Source organism: Toxorhynchites rutilus, chromosome 2 (genome assembly GCF_029784135.1).
Source record: "Toxorhynchites rutilus septentrionalis strain SRP chromosome 2, ASM2978413v1, whole genome shotgun sequence".
NCBI classification, from domain to species: Eukaryota; Metazoa; Arthropoda; class Insecta; order Diptera; family Culicidae; genus Toxorhynchites; species Toxorhynchites rutilus.
Genome location: NC_073745.1, coordinates 174,234,592 through 174,254,254, shown reverse-complemented (window position 1 = coordinate 174,254,254; position 19,663 = coordinate 174,234,592). Strand labels below are relative to the sequence as shown.

Sequence of the window (19,663 nt, the reverse complement as noted above, 5' to 3'; positions counted from 1 at the left end):
ATTTATCTCAAGAAAAATGAAATGTTATTCGTTGTGATTGATGCGTAGATATATTTTCTATCAATTGATGCAAAAACCTTCGCGATCTATTGAGAAATGCTCGAGTTATAAGCGTTCCAAATCTTGCATTTTTTCCTACTTGTTCAGTGCCTAGATTTCCATTTCACCCCCTATATCTTCCGGTTAGACGTAGTCCTACGTCAATAAAACTACTTCTTAACTTCAGTTATGGCCATTTGCCTGGGCCCATAGCCTATTGCAGAGCAAATGAATCAAACGTCTTGTTCAGTTGAATGCTTGCAATGGAATGAAAGTTTTATTCTATCTCTTAGCAACTATTAACAATCCTTAGCGACGCGTATTACTATGCTACTACGATTACATTAGAAGATGCCGAAGCCAGTGGACCCGTTTATGAATGAACCGTCAGTAAAGAACATTTGATCAGATCTAACTTTCCCATATTCTGCCGAAAATATCGGCGGAATAGAATCGGAGCGTAGGTGATCTGGGATTCCATGGATTTTTTGTCGCATGGACAGATCAAAAATGACAGAGGAATTGCAGAAGTATGGGGAGCAAACTTGGTTGGAGATGCCTGGTGAAGGGTGCACGTCGTGTGTAAGGTACGACGGGATTAGTACCCGTGATGGAAATAACTCGTCTGCAAGTTGTCTCAGCGTGCAGTCTCTAGTTAGACGATCATCCATATCATTGACGTAAAAACTGTACAAGAGGGGCCTGCCTAAGCCTTGTGATAGGCCCATAAAACTGTAACGAGAAGATTTCGAGTTGCCATGAGAGAAAATCATGTGCTTTTCTGACAATAAATTGTACAGGAAATTGTTAAGAATTGGTGAAAGTCCACGATTATGAAGCTTCTCTGAGAGAATTTCCATGGAAACTGAATCAAATGCCCCTTTGATATCGAGAAAAACGGAAGCCATTTGTTCTTTGCGAGCAAATGCGATTTGGATTTCAGAAGATAGCAGCGCGAGACAATCATTTGTCCCTCTACCTCGGCGGAAGCCAAACTGCGTATTTGACAGCAAATTGTTCGTTTCGACCCACTTGTCCAAACGAAGTAGAATCATTTTCTCTAACAATTTACGAATACAGGATAACATTGCAATCGGCCTATACGAGTTGTTATCGCAAGCCGGCTTGTTGGGTTTCCGTATGGCTATCACTCTCACTTGTCTCCAGTCATGCGGGACAATATTCAGCTCCAGAAACTTGTTGAACAAGTTTAGCAAACGCTGTTTTGCCAAGTCGGGAAGATTCTTCAACAAGTTGAATTTAATCTTGTCCGACCCCGGAGCTGAATTGTTACATGAGAGAAGGGCAATTGAGAATTCCACCATCGAAAAATTCTCATAATCGCTTTGAAGTGGAATGTCGCGTACGACGTTTTGTGCAGGAACGGTGTCGGGGCAAACCTTCCTTGCAAAGTTAAAAATCCAACGGTCAGAGTATTCCTCACTTTCGTTTGTATGGTTCCAGCCACGCATTTTCCTAGCCGTATTCCAAAGAGTGCTCATAGCGGTCTCCCTTGACAAACCATTGACGAACTTCCGCCAATATCCACGCTTTTTTGCTTCAATCAAAACTTTTAGTTTGGCTTCTAGAGCTTGGTACTTTAGAAACCATTCCACTAATCCAGTTTTCCTGAATTTTTTGAAAGCGGATGATTTTTCAAGGTAGACCTCTGAACACTCCTTGTCCCACCAAAGTGATGGAGGACGACATCGGAAAGTGGTAGCCGGTACACGTTTCTTTTGAGCTTGAAGTGCGCTTTCGTAAATCAAACTCGATATAAAGTTATACTCTTCGAGTGGAGGAAGTTCATGCATTGAAACAATTGCTTCAGATATTATTTCCGCAAATGTCCTCCAGTCAATATTCTTCGTGAGGTCATACGAAATATTGACTGACTAACGAGAGCTTGATTCATTAGCGATCGATAAAATTATTGGTAGGTGATCACTACCGTGCGGATCTTGGATTACCTTCCACATGCAATCCAGGGATAACGAAGAAGAGCATAGAGATATGTCTAGCATGCTTGCCCGTGCAGGAGGGTTGGCTATTCTAGTTGCTTCCCCAGTATTCAAAACTGTCAATTTGAAGTTGTCGCACAGATCATAAATCAAAGTGGCACGGTTGTCATCGTAGAGTGATCCCCAGGCTGTTCCATGGGAGTTAAAATCACCTAAGATTACCCGCGGCTCCGGCATTGCCTCGATACTTGTCCTCCTCCCTCCCTCCCTTAACTTGTCCTCCTTTGTTACGTCCACGATGCCGATGCCGTACAACCACACGGGTTTACGGTTTGAAAGGAAATAAGATATTTTTTTGGGGTCCGCGTGTTTTCTACTCTAGCGGTACACACTCACAGCATAGAGACAAATCGGCAGACTCAGCCAGAGGGGCGAGTCCAACGAGACGAACGAATGAGCGTTAAAAGGGAGCGATGGCAAAAAAATACATTCATTACGATTTGTTCGCTCGTTGGATTCACATGCAGGCTAAAAAGGGTCCTTTTCAGGATCACAAAATTATCTTCAATCTAAAGAGTTTATTGTTTTGTTATCACTCGATATCCCCATCTTGTTCGGCTAAACCTTCCTGTTTAGCGATTTGTTGCCACTCGCCACAGCTTTCACAGTTGGAAAATTTCTTCCCATCCAGCTTCGTGACATGTTGTACAGTAAATTACATTCAATGCGACGTGCCGAAGCGCCACTCAGTGTCGCATTGGAGGCGATTTTAACCTGTAATTGAACATTTGCGATGACAGTAGTACAGTGTCGACTTTCAATGTGGGGTCATAATTTGGATCTCTATGTTTACAAAAATGTCCATCTAATAAGTCGCATTACATGTCCGTCCAATTAGCTAAATGTCGAACTAATTGTAAATTACTGTACTTTCAATCTGGAAACAATTTAAGAATTGGTGAAAATTGAATAATCAGGAAAGTCCCCAACTATCAATAAGCTCAGAACAACTGCCAAATTCACATACTCATCAGATCCTGGCAAACAAATGATGAAAAAATCAATTTGTGTTTTATTATTATTTTGGATAATGTTTTAGAAAGCATTGAACTGTGTTGATGACCCACTATGCAAAGCGTTTGTATGCCCAAAATAATTTCGCCCGATTTCAGGGATAAAAAATCAGCGTATTTGGCAACTCTGCATTTTCGCCGCTGATTTATACATATTGTAATAAATTGACACACAGTTCACACAAAACATTCAATCGGACAGGACGTTTTTATTGATAGTGAAGAAAGCGAAAATTGAGGATAGAGGAGAAAGTAAAGTTGAAAGTGAATTAGAAAGAAAGTGAAGTTATCGGAAAAAAATACGGGTGGGTAATGTCGGTGACATAACCGGAGTGACGTAGGACTATACAAAGGGGACAGCTTTTGCTAAATATATATTTTAAATATATTGTTTTATTTTCTTCTCCTACGTGAATACCTACCTATCTACCTGAAAAATTGATTAGTTTATTGTTTACTCTTTATGAACATGTTGGGGGTTCTGAAAAGAACCTTTGGTGTTGTGTTTTTGCGTTTTTTTTTACAAACTTGATTCTTGATTTTTTTCTGAAGGCTTTGTACTTATTAAAAGTTCAACGTCGGGCATCTTTCGGCGTATACACATATCGTACAATCAAAATGATGGCTGTGATAGGGAATGCATAGGTGGTCATCAGCTCGTTCAATATCATATATTTCACTATTGAGCACATTACCGTACCTTAAGCTGTGGTTCCGGAGACGAATGAATTGTAAGATTTGTAGTCTCCGCAAACAAAGTAAATAAAAATGAAAAAGAACTGAGGTTTTGGAGACGAACTCTACGATCTGTCGAGAAATAAACGAGCTATAAGCGTTCTGAAAAACCAACAGTAAATACAGGGACGGATGACCTTCGGATTAAAGCCCTTTAAAATAAGAACAGAGCAGCAGGAAATACATAGCTCATCGTGTTGCTCCTTAGTTATTTCTCTATGCAATGCATATGTAACGTCAGTCAATTTTCAACATCAGTTATCAACCAAAGAAAGCAGTTCTTCCTACCGAGAAAATTCGTTAATGCCATCCTGCATACAATGTATTGTAATTTGGAGCCACTTTTAATTCGGAAACCATACATGGGTTTGTGAAAAATGAATGATCAATTTAAAAGAACCCAACCACCAATAAGTTCAAGAACAAGCATAAACAAAAAAAATCAGTTATATCATATGTCATATTATGTCACTTATAGTGTATTGGACCCCGAACTCTATGTTTACAAAAATGTCCAACTAAATATGTCGCATTACAGGTCCGTCCAATTAGCTAAATGTCGAGATAGGTGTAAATTACTGTACTTTCAATCTAGAAGCAATTTAAGAATTGGGAGAAAATCAATAAGCTCAGAACAACTGCCAAATTCACATACTCAACATATCCTGGCAAACAAATTATGAAAAAATCAATTTGTGTTTTATTATTTTGAATATTGTTTTAGAAAGCATTGAACTGTATTTCCTAAACTCTTTTTTGGAAGGTTTAATGGCCCCGAAAAGCGCCTTGTTTTATGGAATGGTTCCAATTTAGAAAACTTAGTACTCGTAGTTTTGAAAAAACAGGAAGTGGGTTATATCTATGGGATAACCGCAAGGGTGACGTAGGACTATCGTTGATTTAGAGATAATTTGTATGAAGTTGAATCTGAATTCATTCTGAATGAATGAATATTTGGAGAACTTCGAAAACGAGAGCGTTACGTTGGAGGCACAAGGTTTTATGCATCCAATATTGGATACGGAAATATCCTACTGATGGGGAAGAATAATCTTCAGAAGCTATCCTGTTGATTGCGATTGATTGAAAAATCACAAAACCTAATGTATTTGGTCACAGTGTTACATGGATAGAAAACATTAAAATAAACTCTTTCATATAAATGTAATTTTAAATTCCCAGAGGAACTGGCAGGTTATTTTCAGTAACGATGAGATATTTCCACATTTTCCTCGATACTGGAAGCCCACCAGTGGTTAATGCTAACTCGATAACCATCTGTTAATAGCACTTGATTGAAACATATTTGGTCACAGTGTTACATGGATAGAAAAAATTCAATAAACTCTTTCACATGAATGTATTTTTAAATTCCTAGAGGAACTGGCAGATTATTTTCCGGATCTTTCTCGATCCAAACGGAAAGAATTCCGTGCGTGTATGTGTGTGTGTGTAGCGGCTGCTTCGAGATCTTCCCGGGGAACCGTTTGTAGCATCACTCTCCTCCTGATGGATTCCCTTCTGGCCTAAGGTGTACAAACAGGCTCTCTTGGTGACACCGTTCATCCGCGCTTTCATGATAAATGAAGAGCTTCACCACAACAGCGACAACATGCTCCAATCGCTGTTCAATTAGAACTGAGTGGATTTCCGAGCGGCGCTCGCTTATATACCGATTGGTGATTTCAATAGCCTATTTTGAAAGCAAATTTAAGACTATTGAAACAAGTTTTTGGATCAGAAAGTAACAAGTATAGAACGCGTAGACATTTTATCTTTCGAATGAAGTGTTTATCATACCATTTCGTTCAGTTGTTTAGGAGCTATTAACACTCAAAATCTCGGTCTCCGGCGTAACGCTTTCGTTTTCGAAACTTTGATTTTACACCCCGGTATAGAAATGAAAGACGTAGTCCTACGTCAAAAAAAACAATTTCGAACGCCCTCGATGCCGCCTTGTTCTGGATTTGCCACCAAAGCAGATTGTATAAAGAACAAACTTTTTTCTTCTGCTAACTGCTGCCGTTTTGCGATTGCGTTTGCCGCTCGCCACTCGCTGCAACTGCCTGTTGTCTGGATGTGTTCTGTTCTGAATGCGGGTTTTCTTATCGTCGCGAGCAGCTTTACCAGCCAACTCGATCACTTCGGCGGCCGAAACCACCTAACGCCGGTTAGGTGGACTGGTGCACTGGTACTAACGCGCTCGGCCGATTTACCCTTGCTGAGAAATTGGCGGATACACCTACGAGGAACTGCACACCTGCACGGTTCGAGTGGGACTTTGCGTTTCCCTCAACTTGTCCTCCTTTGTTACGTCCACGATGCGGATGCCGTACAACCACACGGGTTTACGATTTGAAAGAAAATAAGATATTTTTTTGGAGTCCGCGTGTTTTATACTCTAGCGGTACACACTCACAGGATAGAGACAAATCGGCAGACTCAGCCAGAGGGGCGGGTCCAACGAGACGAACGAATGAGCGTTAAAAGGGAGCGATGGCAAAAAATACATTCATTACGATTTGTTCGCTCGTTAGATTCACATTCACATGCACATGCTAAAAAGGGTTCTTTTCAAGATCACAAAATTATCTTCAATCTAAAGAGTTTATTGTTTTGTTATCACTCGATATCCCCATCTTGTTCGGCTAAACCTTCCTGTTTAGCGATTTGTTGCCACTCGCCACAGCTTTCACAGTTGGAAAATTTCTTCCCATCCAGCTTTGTGACATGTTGTACAGTAAATTACATTCAATGCGACGTGCCGAAGTACCACTCAGTGTCGCATTGGAGGCGATATTAACCTGTAATTGTCCTAGCCTCAGCATTTGAACTTATTTCCGAACGCCTTTCTTCTATCGTTCGACTTATCAACGCCCAGATCGATGTGACTCGCTCGTTGTGCCGCGCTTATGGGCAAAACATTCATCGTTCAAGTTGCTGCAACCACGCTCCCAGAATTGGTGCTCCGAATGATGCACGCACATTTGAAGAAGAAATATACGATATGCAACTTGAGTTTAGCAAAGTTTTCAACTCCTTCGTCGACGATACAAATAATCTTGTCCAGACGAACAACAATAAAAAAAGGAACCGTACTAGCAGTTTCTCCTCTTCACGCGTGACATCTGGTAGAATCGAGAAAAAAACAAGAGTCGATGCGTCTGTGGATACATCCGATTTAATCAACCTGACTCAACTTGTTCCGATTACTCGGTCTGGCAATTCAGACTCACTGTGTCATCCTTCAACATCTTACGCTGCTGATAACAATCAGACGAGTCAAAATAATGCTATGAATCCTGAAATTGCATCGCCTCAATTACAAAGAACATCGCCACCTACACCTTCAGCTAGCGGTTCTACAGTTCGCTACACCACTAGCAATCTCAGAAGCTATCCACCTGTGCCAGTTACATCATCTTTTCTCACAGGTAATGTTCATACAAGTATATGTCCGGCCGAAGCCGGTTATGTTACTACACCACTGATTAGTGATTCACAACTGCATACATCAACAACATCAGCAGCTCGCCTCACACCTTCACGGCAAAGAAATTTCAATAGAGGACCTGTACTCGACCATCATCCTGACATTATAAGCGCAGAAACAACATTTCCACGGACTCAGTCAACGACTGCTTGCTCAGCTATTCCATCATCAATCGCAACATCGATGGATCGTCATACTGTAACAGAATCGGCAAGTACTGCGATGCCGATAGTTAGTACAGTAAACTCACAAAAAGATAGGACTTACTTCGTTCACAACGCTTTTTCGCCATCCATTCCAATGCTGTGCATCGCTCCTCCAGCAAAACCAGCTAAATGGTTTTACGTAACACGTTTCCTGCCTAACGAAGAATCCGAGAACATCGTACGATACATTTCTGGAAAATGCAATTGCGATTCCTCCCTCATTAAGTGCCATAAATTAATGCGCCAGAACCAGGATAATAGACCAATATCTTTTGTATCATTCAAATTGAATGTACATGAGTCATTGGAAGGCCCGGTTAATTCAAAAAACTTCTGGCCGAACGGTGTTTCGATATCTCCTTTTTTAGAACGACCACCAGTGCGAACTCGCCGCAACTTCACCACTCCCCAATTGCAACAAAAACCCTACGAATCTCAAAGATATCCGAACAACACTCCAATTCAAATGCAACCTCCTGTCATACAAGAGTCATTACAAATAAGCAGCCTCTATCAAAGAGCTTCGCCGAGACGAGTGTGAACCTCGTTCGTGTAAATAAGCCACTACTAGTGTATTACCAAAATGTTGGTGGGATGAACACACGAATCATCGAGTATCATCTTGCATGCTCAGACACATCTTATGATGCTTATGCTTTCACTGAAACCTGGCTCAACGAAAACACTATATCGCAGCAAATTTTTGGACCAACCTATGATGTATACCGACGTGACAGGTCGTTAACGAATAGCAACAAACGCACAGGTGGTGGTGTGCTTCTTGCCATTCGTTCGGATTTAAAATCTCGTGAATTACAACCTCCAAATTATTCAAATTTAGAGCAGATATGGGTTGAAGTATCATCCGCAAATCAAACTACTTTCATCTGTGTCGTTTACTTCCCACCGAATCTGATCAACGATCCTGAAATTATCAACCGTCATATAACTTCACTCACCTGGATTACATCCCGCATGAAACTGACTGATAACATTATCATACTTGGAGATTTTAATCTGCCAGGTATTGCTTGGTCTAAAGGAACACAAGCTGATTTATTTCCTGATTTATCTCGTTCCACAATTAGCGTGACAGCTACGAAATTGCTTGATGAGTATTCTACTGCAGGGTTATGTCAAATTAATGATATTTCCAACGATAATAACCGATTTCTTGATCTGTGCTTCGTAAGTAATGAATTGTTATCCAAAATAATTGTTGCTAGAGCATTGTAAAAACGTGTCGGCATCATCCTCCACTTCTCGTGTCGTTCATCAAGTCCAATACAACCAGTTTCACGAATACTGCAGAATCATTTTATTATAGTTATCAGTACGCCGACTTCACATCGATGAACCATTTCCTCAACGCTTTGAACTGGGATGAACTGTTGATTCAACAGGATGTTGATGCAACTGCTGCGAATCTTTCTCATGTACTTTTATATGCTATAGACCAATTTGTTCCGAAGAAACGAAAGAAAGTTCCTGTCCACCCACCATGGTCCAATTCCAGCCTACGACGCCTGAAGACTATTAAGAAAGCTGTATTAAGAAGGTTCTCGAGATACCGCAATGATTTGTGGAAATCTCGCTATGTTACCGCAAGTAAAAACTATAGAATCTTGAATAAGAGGCTCTTCGGCGAACACCAAAGTCGAGTACAACGTAAACTGAAGCTTAATCCAAAATGCTTCTGGAAACACATAAATCTACAGAGAAACGAGTCAGGGTTGCCATCTGTTATGACTTATGAACAGGAAGAAGCCTCTACGATTCCTAGCATTAGTGATTTATTCCGTCGGCAATTTAGCCGTGTTTTTGTTGATAATTCAATCAGCGACATTCTCATCCAAAGGGCAGTTGAAAACACGCCAGTTTTACCTGAAACTGGTCCTCATCCAATCATTGATGCAATGACTGTTCTCAACGTTTGCTCAAAACTGAAAGCATCATCAAACTGTGGGCCTGATGGAATTCCATCCATAATCTTGAAACGCTGCTCTGCTAGTCTTTCTCTGCCATTATCAACTTTATTCAACACCTCTATTCAATCCGGAATTTTTCCCAAAGCTTGGGAACAATCATTTGTATTCCCTGTATATAAAAAAGGCTGCAAGAGAAATGTGAAAAATTATCGTGGAATTGCTTGCTTATGTGCTATGTCCAAGCTGTTTGAGGCAATTTTACTCGATTTCATGCACCATGCATGTAAAAATTACATAGCGGAGGAGCAACATGGATTCGTACCTAAACGTTCCACGTCCACGAATTTGTTGCTTTACACATCATTCATTTCAAAAATGCTAGAATCCAGATCCCAAGTCGACGCTATATACACGGACTTCTCAGCTGCTTTTGACAAGATCAATCACCAAATTACAATTGCTAAGCTGCATCGCATCGGGTTCAATGGACCACTACTGCATTGGTTGGAATCATATTTGACTGGTCGAACAATGAGCGTCAAAATAGGTGACTTCATATCCTCCCCTTTCGACGTAACATCAGGCGTTCCACAAGGAAGTCATCTAGGACCATTGATTTTCGTACTATATTTGAACGATGTCAATTCTGTTCTCAAATGTATGAAGCTTTCATATGCTGATGACTTCAAACTCTTCGTGCGTGTAAATAACCGTGATGATGCGACTTTTCTACAGCGACAGTTAGAAATCTTTGCCAGCTGGTATGAAGCAAATTGTATGTCGCTGAACTCATCAAAATGCTCTGTCATCTCTTTTTCTCGCAAACACACAACGATACAGTACGATTATGAGCTTTTCGGATCGATACTCAACAGAGTCACATGTATAAAAGACCTGGGAATTATTTTAGATTCGAAGATCACGTTCAGCGAACATATCGCATACGCAGTCTCAAAGGCTTCCAAGGCTCTTGGATTCATTTTCCGCACTACTAAACACTTTACGGACATACAATGCCTTAAGGTTTTATATTGCTCTCTGGTTCGCTCGATTTTGGAGTACGCTTCGGTCGTCTGGGCTCCATATTACCACAATAACATACAAAGAGTGGAGTCTGTGCAGCGTAAATTTGTCCGTTATGCACTGCGTCGTCTCCATTGGAATGACCCTCAAAACCTTCCAAGATATGAAGATCGTTGTAAGCTCCTGGGTTTGGATCAGTTATGCGTGCGACGTAACACAGCTAGAGTTGTTTTCGTTTACGATCTCATCCAAGCCAACATCGACTGTTCTGGATTGTTAAGTTGCATTAATTTCAACGTCAGAAGGAGAAATCTGCGTAACCACGAATTTCTCCGCCTTCCAACTGCACGAACTAATTACTCTCACCATGAGCCTGTTGCTAGCATGGCTCGAACATTCAATCGCCATTTTGAAAACATCGATTTTCATATATCAAGGAACAGAATAAAAAATCGTCTTAGACAAGCTCAAACGTTATTAGGTTAAGACAATTAGTTAAGTAGTTAGTATCATTAGGGTTTAATGTCAACCTGTTGATAAATAGTTAAATAAATAAATAAATTGAACATTTGCGATGACAGTGGTACTGTGTCGACTTTCAATGTGGGGTCATAATTTGGATCTTTATGTTTACAAAAATGTCCAACTAAATAAGTCGCATTACATGTCCGTCCAATTAGCTAGATGTCGAACTAATTGTAATTTACTTTACTTTAAATCTGGAAAAAATTTAAGAATTGGTGAAAATTGAATAATCAGGAAAGTCCCCAACTATCAATAAGCTCAGAACAACTGCCAAATTCACATATTCATCAGATCCTGGCAAACAAATTATGAAAAAATCAATTTGTGTTTTATTATTATTTTGGATATTGTTTTAGAAAGCATTGAACTGTATTTCCTAAACTCTTTTTTTGGAATGTTTAATGGCCCTGAAAAGCGCCTTGGTTTATGGAATGGTTCCAATTTAGAAAACTTTGTACTCGTGGTTTTGAAAAAAACCATTTCGAACGCCCTCGATGCCGCCTTGTTCTGGATTTGCCACCAAAGCAGATTGTAAAAAGAACAAACTTTTTTCTTCTGCTACCTGATGCCGTTTTGCGATTGCGTTTGCCGCTCGCCACTCGCTGCAACTGTCTGTTGTCTTGATGTCCACCGAACCGAATGTGTTCTGTTCCGAATGCGGGTTTTCTTATCGTCGCGAGCAGCTTTGCCAGCTAACTCAATCATTTCGGCGGCCGAAACTATATAACGCCGGCTAGGTGGACTGGTGCACTGGTACTAACGCGCTCTGCCTAGCTACCCTTGCGGGGAACTCCAGATCAACACGAGCGGGAACTCCAGATCAAGGTTCGAGCGGGATTTTGCCTTTCCCTTCACTTTTCCTCCTTTACCATGTCCAGACATGGCTGCTTGGGTTGGTTGATGTGTTGTGATGCGAACCGATGTGGTATACGGTTTGGATGAGAATGATCGTTACGGCAGCGGAGCGGGGATTTTTAAGCTGACTGGCTGGCTCGAGAATTACTCATGTGTGAGACTGCGACCAATGTTTCGTTAGTTTTTTTTCTTTTTCCTTTCCAATCGTGTTTCATTCTACTTCGCTGCTGCTCTGGTTGCCCGTTTTGGTCGGTACGATTTGAGGAGCACAAAATGGACCAATCAAAAATAGGCACATAGTGCATTTTGACAATGCTTGATATTTCACAATTATTCAATTATTCATCTCAAGAAAAATGAAATGTTATTCGTTATGATAGATGCGTAGATATATTTCCTATCAATTGATGCAAAAACCTTTGCGATCTATTGAGAAATACTCGAGTTATAAGCGTTCCAAATCTTGCATTTTTTCCTACTTGTTCAGTGCCTAGATTTCCATTTCACCCCCTATATCTTCCGGTTAGACGTAGTCCTACGTCAAAAACAAAGAAGGACAACACAACGTAGGAAACGAAAGGTACGGATTCAACATATAAAAGTGGTGTCGTGACCAGGATTTTCGGCCCAACGTGACTACGGGAGACGCCATCACGATACACTGGACGGTACGAGGAGGCGCCATTGCTGTTCGGACATCGTGAGTCTGATTGTTCGAGAAGCTTCGAAAGCTTTTATTGATAGTTTCAAGGCTCGTTCAATCGGAAATCAGGTAATTACCTGTGCGATTTATTCTGCGTAGCCTCACAGGTACGCTTTAGATCTCCGTTTCTCTTTTTTGCATACTCTACGCGGTTCCTGGACATTCGGGACAATCGATTACCGCCATCCTTCATTGGGGTACATCGCAACGGCCATCCGGCGCCATTTCGAGGTGCTAATTGTGTGTAGAACAATAAGGAGTTGAATAACTGAATGAACCAGAGGAACTATTGAGGCATTCAGGCAATACAATCGGCCATTCTGCGCCATTGTGAACGTCGCGTGACTGTTTTTGGACATCGCCACGCAATCCAGTGGATCTTTCAAGCAATTTCAACGATTTTTTACGCTTTTTCCGCTGTTTGCGGTCGCAAACCGAAACGCATCGGACGTTTTTTGTGCAGCTCAGGTCGAGCTTCGAGTATTTTTTTATATTTTCAAGGCACGCTTAGCCTTGGAATAGGTGAGTACCTTTCCAAGTGATTATTTCTCCAGTGTCCGGGTCTACCGTGGTCTTTTTTTTGACAGAATCGACCAATCCCTGACGTTATCGCTCCAGTTATACCATTCCGTTCTGCGTGATGGCGGAAACGGACTCGACATCGAGGGTCAACGCGCCTGCTGGTGTATCTAGTGGTGCTACCGGACAGAATACCCGTACGCACCGAGTACTACTGACACGGAGGACCACACTACTTGCAGCACTGGGTCGGGCCGAGGCATTTTTGGCGGACTACGATGGTGTGAGGGACGTGACGAAGGTGCATGTGCGGCTGGACCACATCGAGAACGTTTGGAAGAGCTTAGAGGAGGTGCAGACGGAATTGGAGTGTGCTGAGGAGAGTGAAGAAGGTATGGAATTGCATGAAGAAGCACGTGCCAGCTTTGAAGAGCGATTGCTAATAATAAAAGCAGAATTAACATCCAAACTTCCTGTTATTCCTATTGACTCTCAAATCCTTCAAACTGTACACCCTACTTCCGCTCTCTCTGGTTTGAAACTGCCGACTATTTCTCTTCCTGAATTCGACGGGGACTATAAGCAATGGTTGGGTTTCCATGACACGTTCTTAGCTCTGATTCATTCGAACACCGATGTGCCAGCGATTCAGAAGTTCCACTATCTGAAAGCAGCTTTGAAAGGGGAGGCTGCCCAGCTAATTGAATCGATTGCGATTAGCGCAGCGATATATAATTTGGCTTGGGATGCTCTGGTGGGATGTTATGCGAACGATTATCTATTGAAAAAGCGACACTTACAGGCTCTTTTCGACGTTCATCCAATGAAGAAGGAAACCGCAGTGACACTCCACGCGTTGGTGGACGAGTTTGAACGTCATGTGAAGACTCTGCAGCAGATGGGCGAACCGACGGCGCAGTGGAGCAGCATTCTTGAGCACCTACTGTGCACACGTCTACACGATGACACGCTCAAAGCGTGGGAGGACCATGCCTCCACCGTGGAGGATCCGAACTATTTGTGTCTCATCGATTTTCTCCAACGTCGGATGCGTGTTTTGGAATCCATTTCCGTCAATAACCATGCGTCTCCTTGCTATGGGAATTCGGCGAATAGTAACTTGAAAAGGTCAACTCAGTTTCGTCTTTCTTCGAATGCTGCCACTACTAATTCTGGCAGTAAGTGCCCTGCGTGCGGCCAAGAGCATTGCATCACCCGGTGTCAGAAATTCAACGGTTTTTCGGTTGCTCAGCGACGGCAACTGGTGTTCAAGAAGCGACTGTGTAACAACTGCTTGAAGGGTGATCACATGGCGAAGGATTGCACTTTAAATTTCAATTGTAGGCATTGCAATATGCGACACCATTCTTTCCTCCATTCTGCGTCGTACGAGGGTTCTCAGAGGTCCGCTCCCGAGACTCATTTCTCCAGTACCCCAGCTGTAGTGCAGATTGCTCCGCCCTTGGTGGGCAAGCCCTAGTGTGCAATCGACGGTTGCAGCCACCGAAAACATCCTTGATTGTGAGGTGAGTGCTCCAGTGCAGCAGCCGCGGGAAAACGTTTTTCTTCAGACGGTACTGGTGAAGATTGTCGATGCTTTTGGGCAGGATCATCTAGCACGTACTCTTCTCGACAGCGCATCGCAGCCCAACCTAATCATTGAGCGGCTGGCACGCCTGCTACGACTAAGAAGAAGCAACGTGAACGTGACTATCCATGGGGCCGGTCAGCTTCAGCAAATTTCGATTTAGGGATCAGCTTTCTAGTGATAGACAAGGTCACTGCAGACCTTCCGGCGCAGGATATTACCATCGCGGACTGGCAGATTCCCGACGAACTTCCCTCGGCCGATCCTGCGTTCAACATGAGGCAACGCATTGACATGGTTCTGGGGGCGAAACATTACCATTCGTTCTTCCCCAGTGCAGCTCGCATTCAGCTCGGTGAGCAGCTTCCACATCTAATGAAGAGCGTGTTTGGATGGGTCGTAACAGGTTCCGCTTCACTACAACAGCTTACGCAACCGTCCACTTCCACTGTCAGTTCCTACAACACCGTAACTGTATCCATGATTTCGTTGGAGGACAGCATCGAGCGCTTTTGGAAGACCGAAGACTTGCAGATGAGTGACAACTATTCGGTCGAGGAACGTCACTGTGAATCTTTGTTCCAATCGACGGTTGCACGGACAGCTGAGGGACGTTACATGGTCCGATTGCCTCGAAAGCCAGATTTCAACGCCATGATGGGAGAATCCAGAGCCAGCGCTGGAAAGGAACTCAACGCTCAAGGAGGAGTATCACAAGTTCCTACAGGAGTACCTGTCCCTCGGCCATATGCGGCTGGTAGAGCCGGGCAGCAAAGTTAACCGCGCTGCTTATTATTTACCACGGTTCTGAAGGAGTCAAGCACGACGACGAAACTTCGGGTGGTCTTCGACGGCTCTGCTAAAACGTCCACTGGTTACTCCCTCAATGAAGCGCTCTGTGTGGGACCGGTCGTTCAAGACGACTTGCTATCCATTGTTTTACGGTTTCGTACCTACCAGGTTGCCCTCGTCGGAGACATCGCGAAGATGTATAGGCAGGTCCTGGTACACCCTGACGATACTCCCCTGCAACGCATCCTGTGCCGTTTTTCTACGGACACACCTGTCCAAACCTACGAGCTACTGACCGTGACATACGGACTTACTCCATCGTCATTCCTGGCGACTCGCGCTCTTCAGCAATTGGCCGCTGATGAAGGCGACGCCTACTCTCTCGCTGGTCTAGCATTAAGGAAGAATTTCTACATCGACGATTTCATCGGTGGGGCCAGCTCCACAGATGAGGCAATCCGACTCCGAGAAGAGCTGTCGGATCTAATGCAAAAGGGTGGACTCGAACTGCGCAAGTGGACGTCTAACCGTTTCAAATTTCTTCAAGGCCTGGACGAAGACCATATCGGGACTCAATCAACATTGAGCTTCACTCCCAACGAAACAACCAAGGCACTGGGAATCGGCTGGGAGCCAGAGAACGATTTTCTTCGCTTCGATTCAACGGTGCAACCACGAGATGCGAAACGTACGATACTCTCTGACATCGCTAAGCTATTCGATCCTCTTGGGTTGATAGCACCTGTGGTTGTACGCGCTAAAATCCTCATGCAGGAGTTGTGGCTGCTTTCCTGCGACTGGGACGATCCGGTCCCAGATACCGTGCGTAGGAAGTGGGAGAGTTTCAGCAGTGAGCTTCCACTTATCTCGTCCTACCGAGTTGAACGCTGCGCATTCCTACCAGATTCGCGCGTGGAGCTGCACACTTTCGCGGATGCCTCTCAAGACGCTTACGGAGCGTGTACGTACGCTCGTTGCAAAAACGACCAGGGAGAAGTGAAAATAATTCTGCTTGCCTCGAAGTCCAGGGTCGCACCGCTCCAACGCCTATCCATCGCACGCTTAGTGCAGCCGTTCTCGCAGCACATCTGTACCACCGCATCAAGCAAGCCATCGACGTCAGCATTTCCGCAGCATACTTCTGGTCAGACTCATCCGTAACTCTGCAGTGGCTCCAGTCTCCACCCAACGTATGGAAAACTTTCGTCGCTAACCGCGTGTCCGAAGTGCAACACTACACGCATGGATGCCGGTGGAATCACATTTCTGGAGTTGAGAATCCCGCTGATCTGGTGTCCCTTGGTCTCTCGGTCGAAGATTTCATTTGTAGCGACCTGTGGAAGCGTGGACCTGCATGGTTGTCGAGCTCATCTGATCACTGGCCAATTTCGAAGCCGTCAGAAGTCGCCGGCGAGGTTTTGGAGATTAAACAATTAGTCGCCATCGTTCAAACACCATCAACGTGTAACTTCTTGTTCCTCCGTTGGAGTTCGTACAGACGCCTGTTGAACTGCACTGCCATTTGCTTACGCTTCATCAACAATGCACGTATCAAAGCTAGAACCCAATCAATCCCCACTACAGAACCTGTGTCGCAAATACTTACCGGCGAATATCTTACCCAAGCCAAAACGCTGCTGCTTCGCCTAGCCCAGAGGGATGCCTTCCGAGAGGAAATGAAGGACTTGAAAGCAGGAAAACTCTTGCCAAAACGCTCCCACATTCGCCAAATGAATCCCTTCATTGATCCAGAGGGTGTAATGAGAGTCGGTGGTCGGTTGAACCTTTCGCAGTTGCCCTACCAATCAAAGCATCCTGCCCTCCTCCCAAGCAATCATCCTTTCCCTAAATTAATCGCTGAGCACTATCACCTTAAGCTTCTTCACGGCGGCGGGCGTCTTCTGCTAAGCATCATCCGCGAAGAATTCTGGCCGTTACACGGCCGTCAACTAGTTCGTTCCACTACACGTAACTGCTTCCGTTGCGTTCGTCAAAACCCGCAACCCTACCAGCAACAAATCGGCCAGCTACCTGCCTCGCGAGTCACACCGAGTCGCTCATTTTCCGTCACGGGTGTCGACTACGCCGGACCGCTCTACATGAAGCCGGTCCATAAGAAAGCCGCACCTGCAAAAGCTTACCTGTGCCTGTTCGTCTGCTTCGTGACAAAAGCTGTCCACCTTGAGCTAGTCGGCGATCTTTCGACCAAAGGATTCCTCGCCGCACTACGCCGATTCATTTCCCATCATGGAACACCCACGCACCTGCATTCTGATAACGGCTAGAATTTCGAAGATGCAAAAAGAGATCTCGCTGAATTGTTTTTCATGCTTCTGAATCAACATGAGAGAGAGAAACTAGCAGTTATATGTGCCGAAGAGGGCATAACTTGGCACTTCACACCGCCCAAGGCCCCCCACTTCGGAGGCCTGTGGGAAGCGGCCGTAAAGGTGGCAAAGAAACATTTATTGCGTCAATTAGGATCAATACGTCTATCGTATGAGGAAATGTGCACCGTTCTCTGCCAAATTGAAGCTGCGATGAATTCCAGACCGCTGCTGCCGCTGTCCGACGACCCGAATGATTTGGCTGCTCTCACGCACCAATCCGTTCGGCCTAGTTACCCTTGCGGAGCAATCAGTGAATGCGACCAACAGGGAACTGGAGACCTGTACGGTTCGAGTGAGACTTTGCCTTTTCCTTAACTTGTCCTCCTTTGTTACGTCCACGATGCCGATGCCGTAAAACCACACGGGTTTACGGTTTGAAAGAAAATAATATTTTTTTTTGTGGTCCGCGTGTTTTATACTCTAGCGGTACACACTCACAGGATAGAGACAAATCGGCAGACTCAGCCAGAGGGGCGAGTCCAACGAGACAAACGAATGAGCGTTAAAAGGGAGCGATAGCAAAAAAATACATTCATTACGATTTGTTCGCTCGTTGGATTCACTTGCAGGCTAAAAAAGACGGGTGGGTAATGTCGGGGACATAACCGGAGTGACGTAGGACTATACAAAGGGGACAGCTTTTGTTAAATATATATTTTAAATATATTGTTTTATTTTCTTCTCCTACGTGAATACCTACCTATCTACCTGAAAAATGGATTAGTTTACTGTTTACTCTTTATGAATATGTTGATGGTTCTGAAAAGAACCTGTTTTTGTTATCACTCGATATTCCCATCTTGTTCGGTTAAACCTTCCTGTTTAGCTATTGCGTTTGCCACTCGCCACAGCTTTCACAGTTGGAAAATTTCTTCCCATCCAGCTTGTGACATGTTGTTCAGTAAATTACATTTAATGCGACGTTCCGGAGAAACACTTTGCCACTCACTGAAACTAATTGTTGCCTTGATGAGCGCCGAACCGAAGTTGCTCTGTTCTTGATGCGGGTTTTCTGATTGTCGTGAGCAGCTTTGCAAGCCAACTCGAGCACTCCGACGGCCGAAACTCTATAATCGCTGTTAGGTATACTGGTGCTCCGGCACCAATCCGTTCGGCCTAGTTACCCTTGCGGAGCAATCAGTGAATGCGATCAACAGGGAACTGGAGACCTGCACGGTTTGAGTGAGACTTTGCCTTTCCCTTAACTTGTCCTCCTTTGTTACGTCCACGATGCCGATGACGTACAACCACACGGGTATACGGTTTGAAAGAAAATAAGATATTTTTTGGGGTCCGCGTGTTTTATACTCTAGCGGTACACACTCACAGGATAGAGACAAATCGGCAGACTCAGCCAGAGGGGCGAGTCCAACGAGACGAACGAATCAGCGTTAAAAGGGAGCGATGGCAAAAAAATACATTCATTACGATTTGTTCGCTCGTTGGATTCACATGCAGGCTAAAAAGGGTCCTTTTCAGGATCACAAAATTATCTTCAATCTAAAGAGTTTATTGTTTTCTTATCACTCGATATCCCCATCTTGTTCGGCTAAACCTTTCTGTTTAGCGATTGCATTTGCCACTCGCCACAGCTTTCACAGTTGGAAAATTTCTTCCCATCCAGTTTGTGACATATTTTACAGTAAATTACATTCAATGGTACTTCGCATTACCACCACTCAGTATCGGATTGGAGGTAATTTTAACCTGTAATTGAACATTTGCGATGACAGTGATACAGTGTCAACTTTCAATGTGGGGTCATAATTTGGACCCCGAACTCTATGTTTACAAAAATGTCCAACTAAATATGTCGCATTACAGGTTCGTCCA

The 19,663-nt window shown here is 43.7% G+C and overlaps 1 protein-coding gene across 1 annotated transcript; it reads left to right on the top strand.

Moving 5' to 3' along the window:
* Positions 1-15,635: 15,635 nt before the first annotated feature.
* Positions 15,636-17,725, top strand: LOC129766405 (uncharacterized). The gene is made up of 2 exons (XM_055766931.1): positions 15,636-16,401; positions 16,464-17,725. The coding sequence occupies exons 1-2, from the start codon at positions 15,636-15,638 to the stop codon at positions 17,723-17,725; spliced, it is 2,028 nt and encodes a 675-aa protein (XP_055622906.1).
* The last annotated feature ends 1,938 nt before the right edge of the window (positions 17,726-19,663 follow it).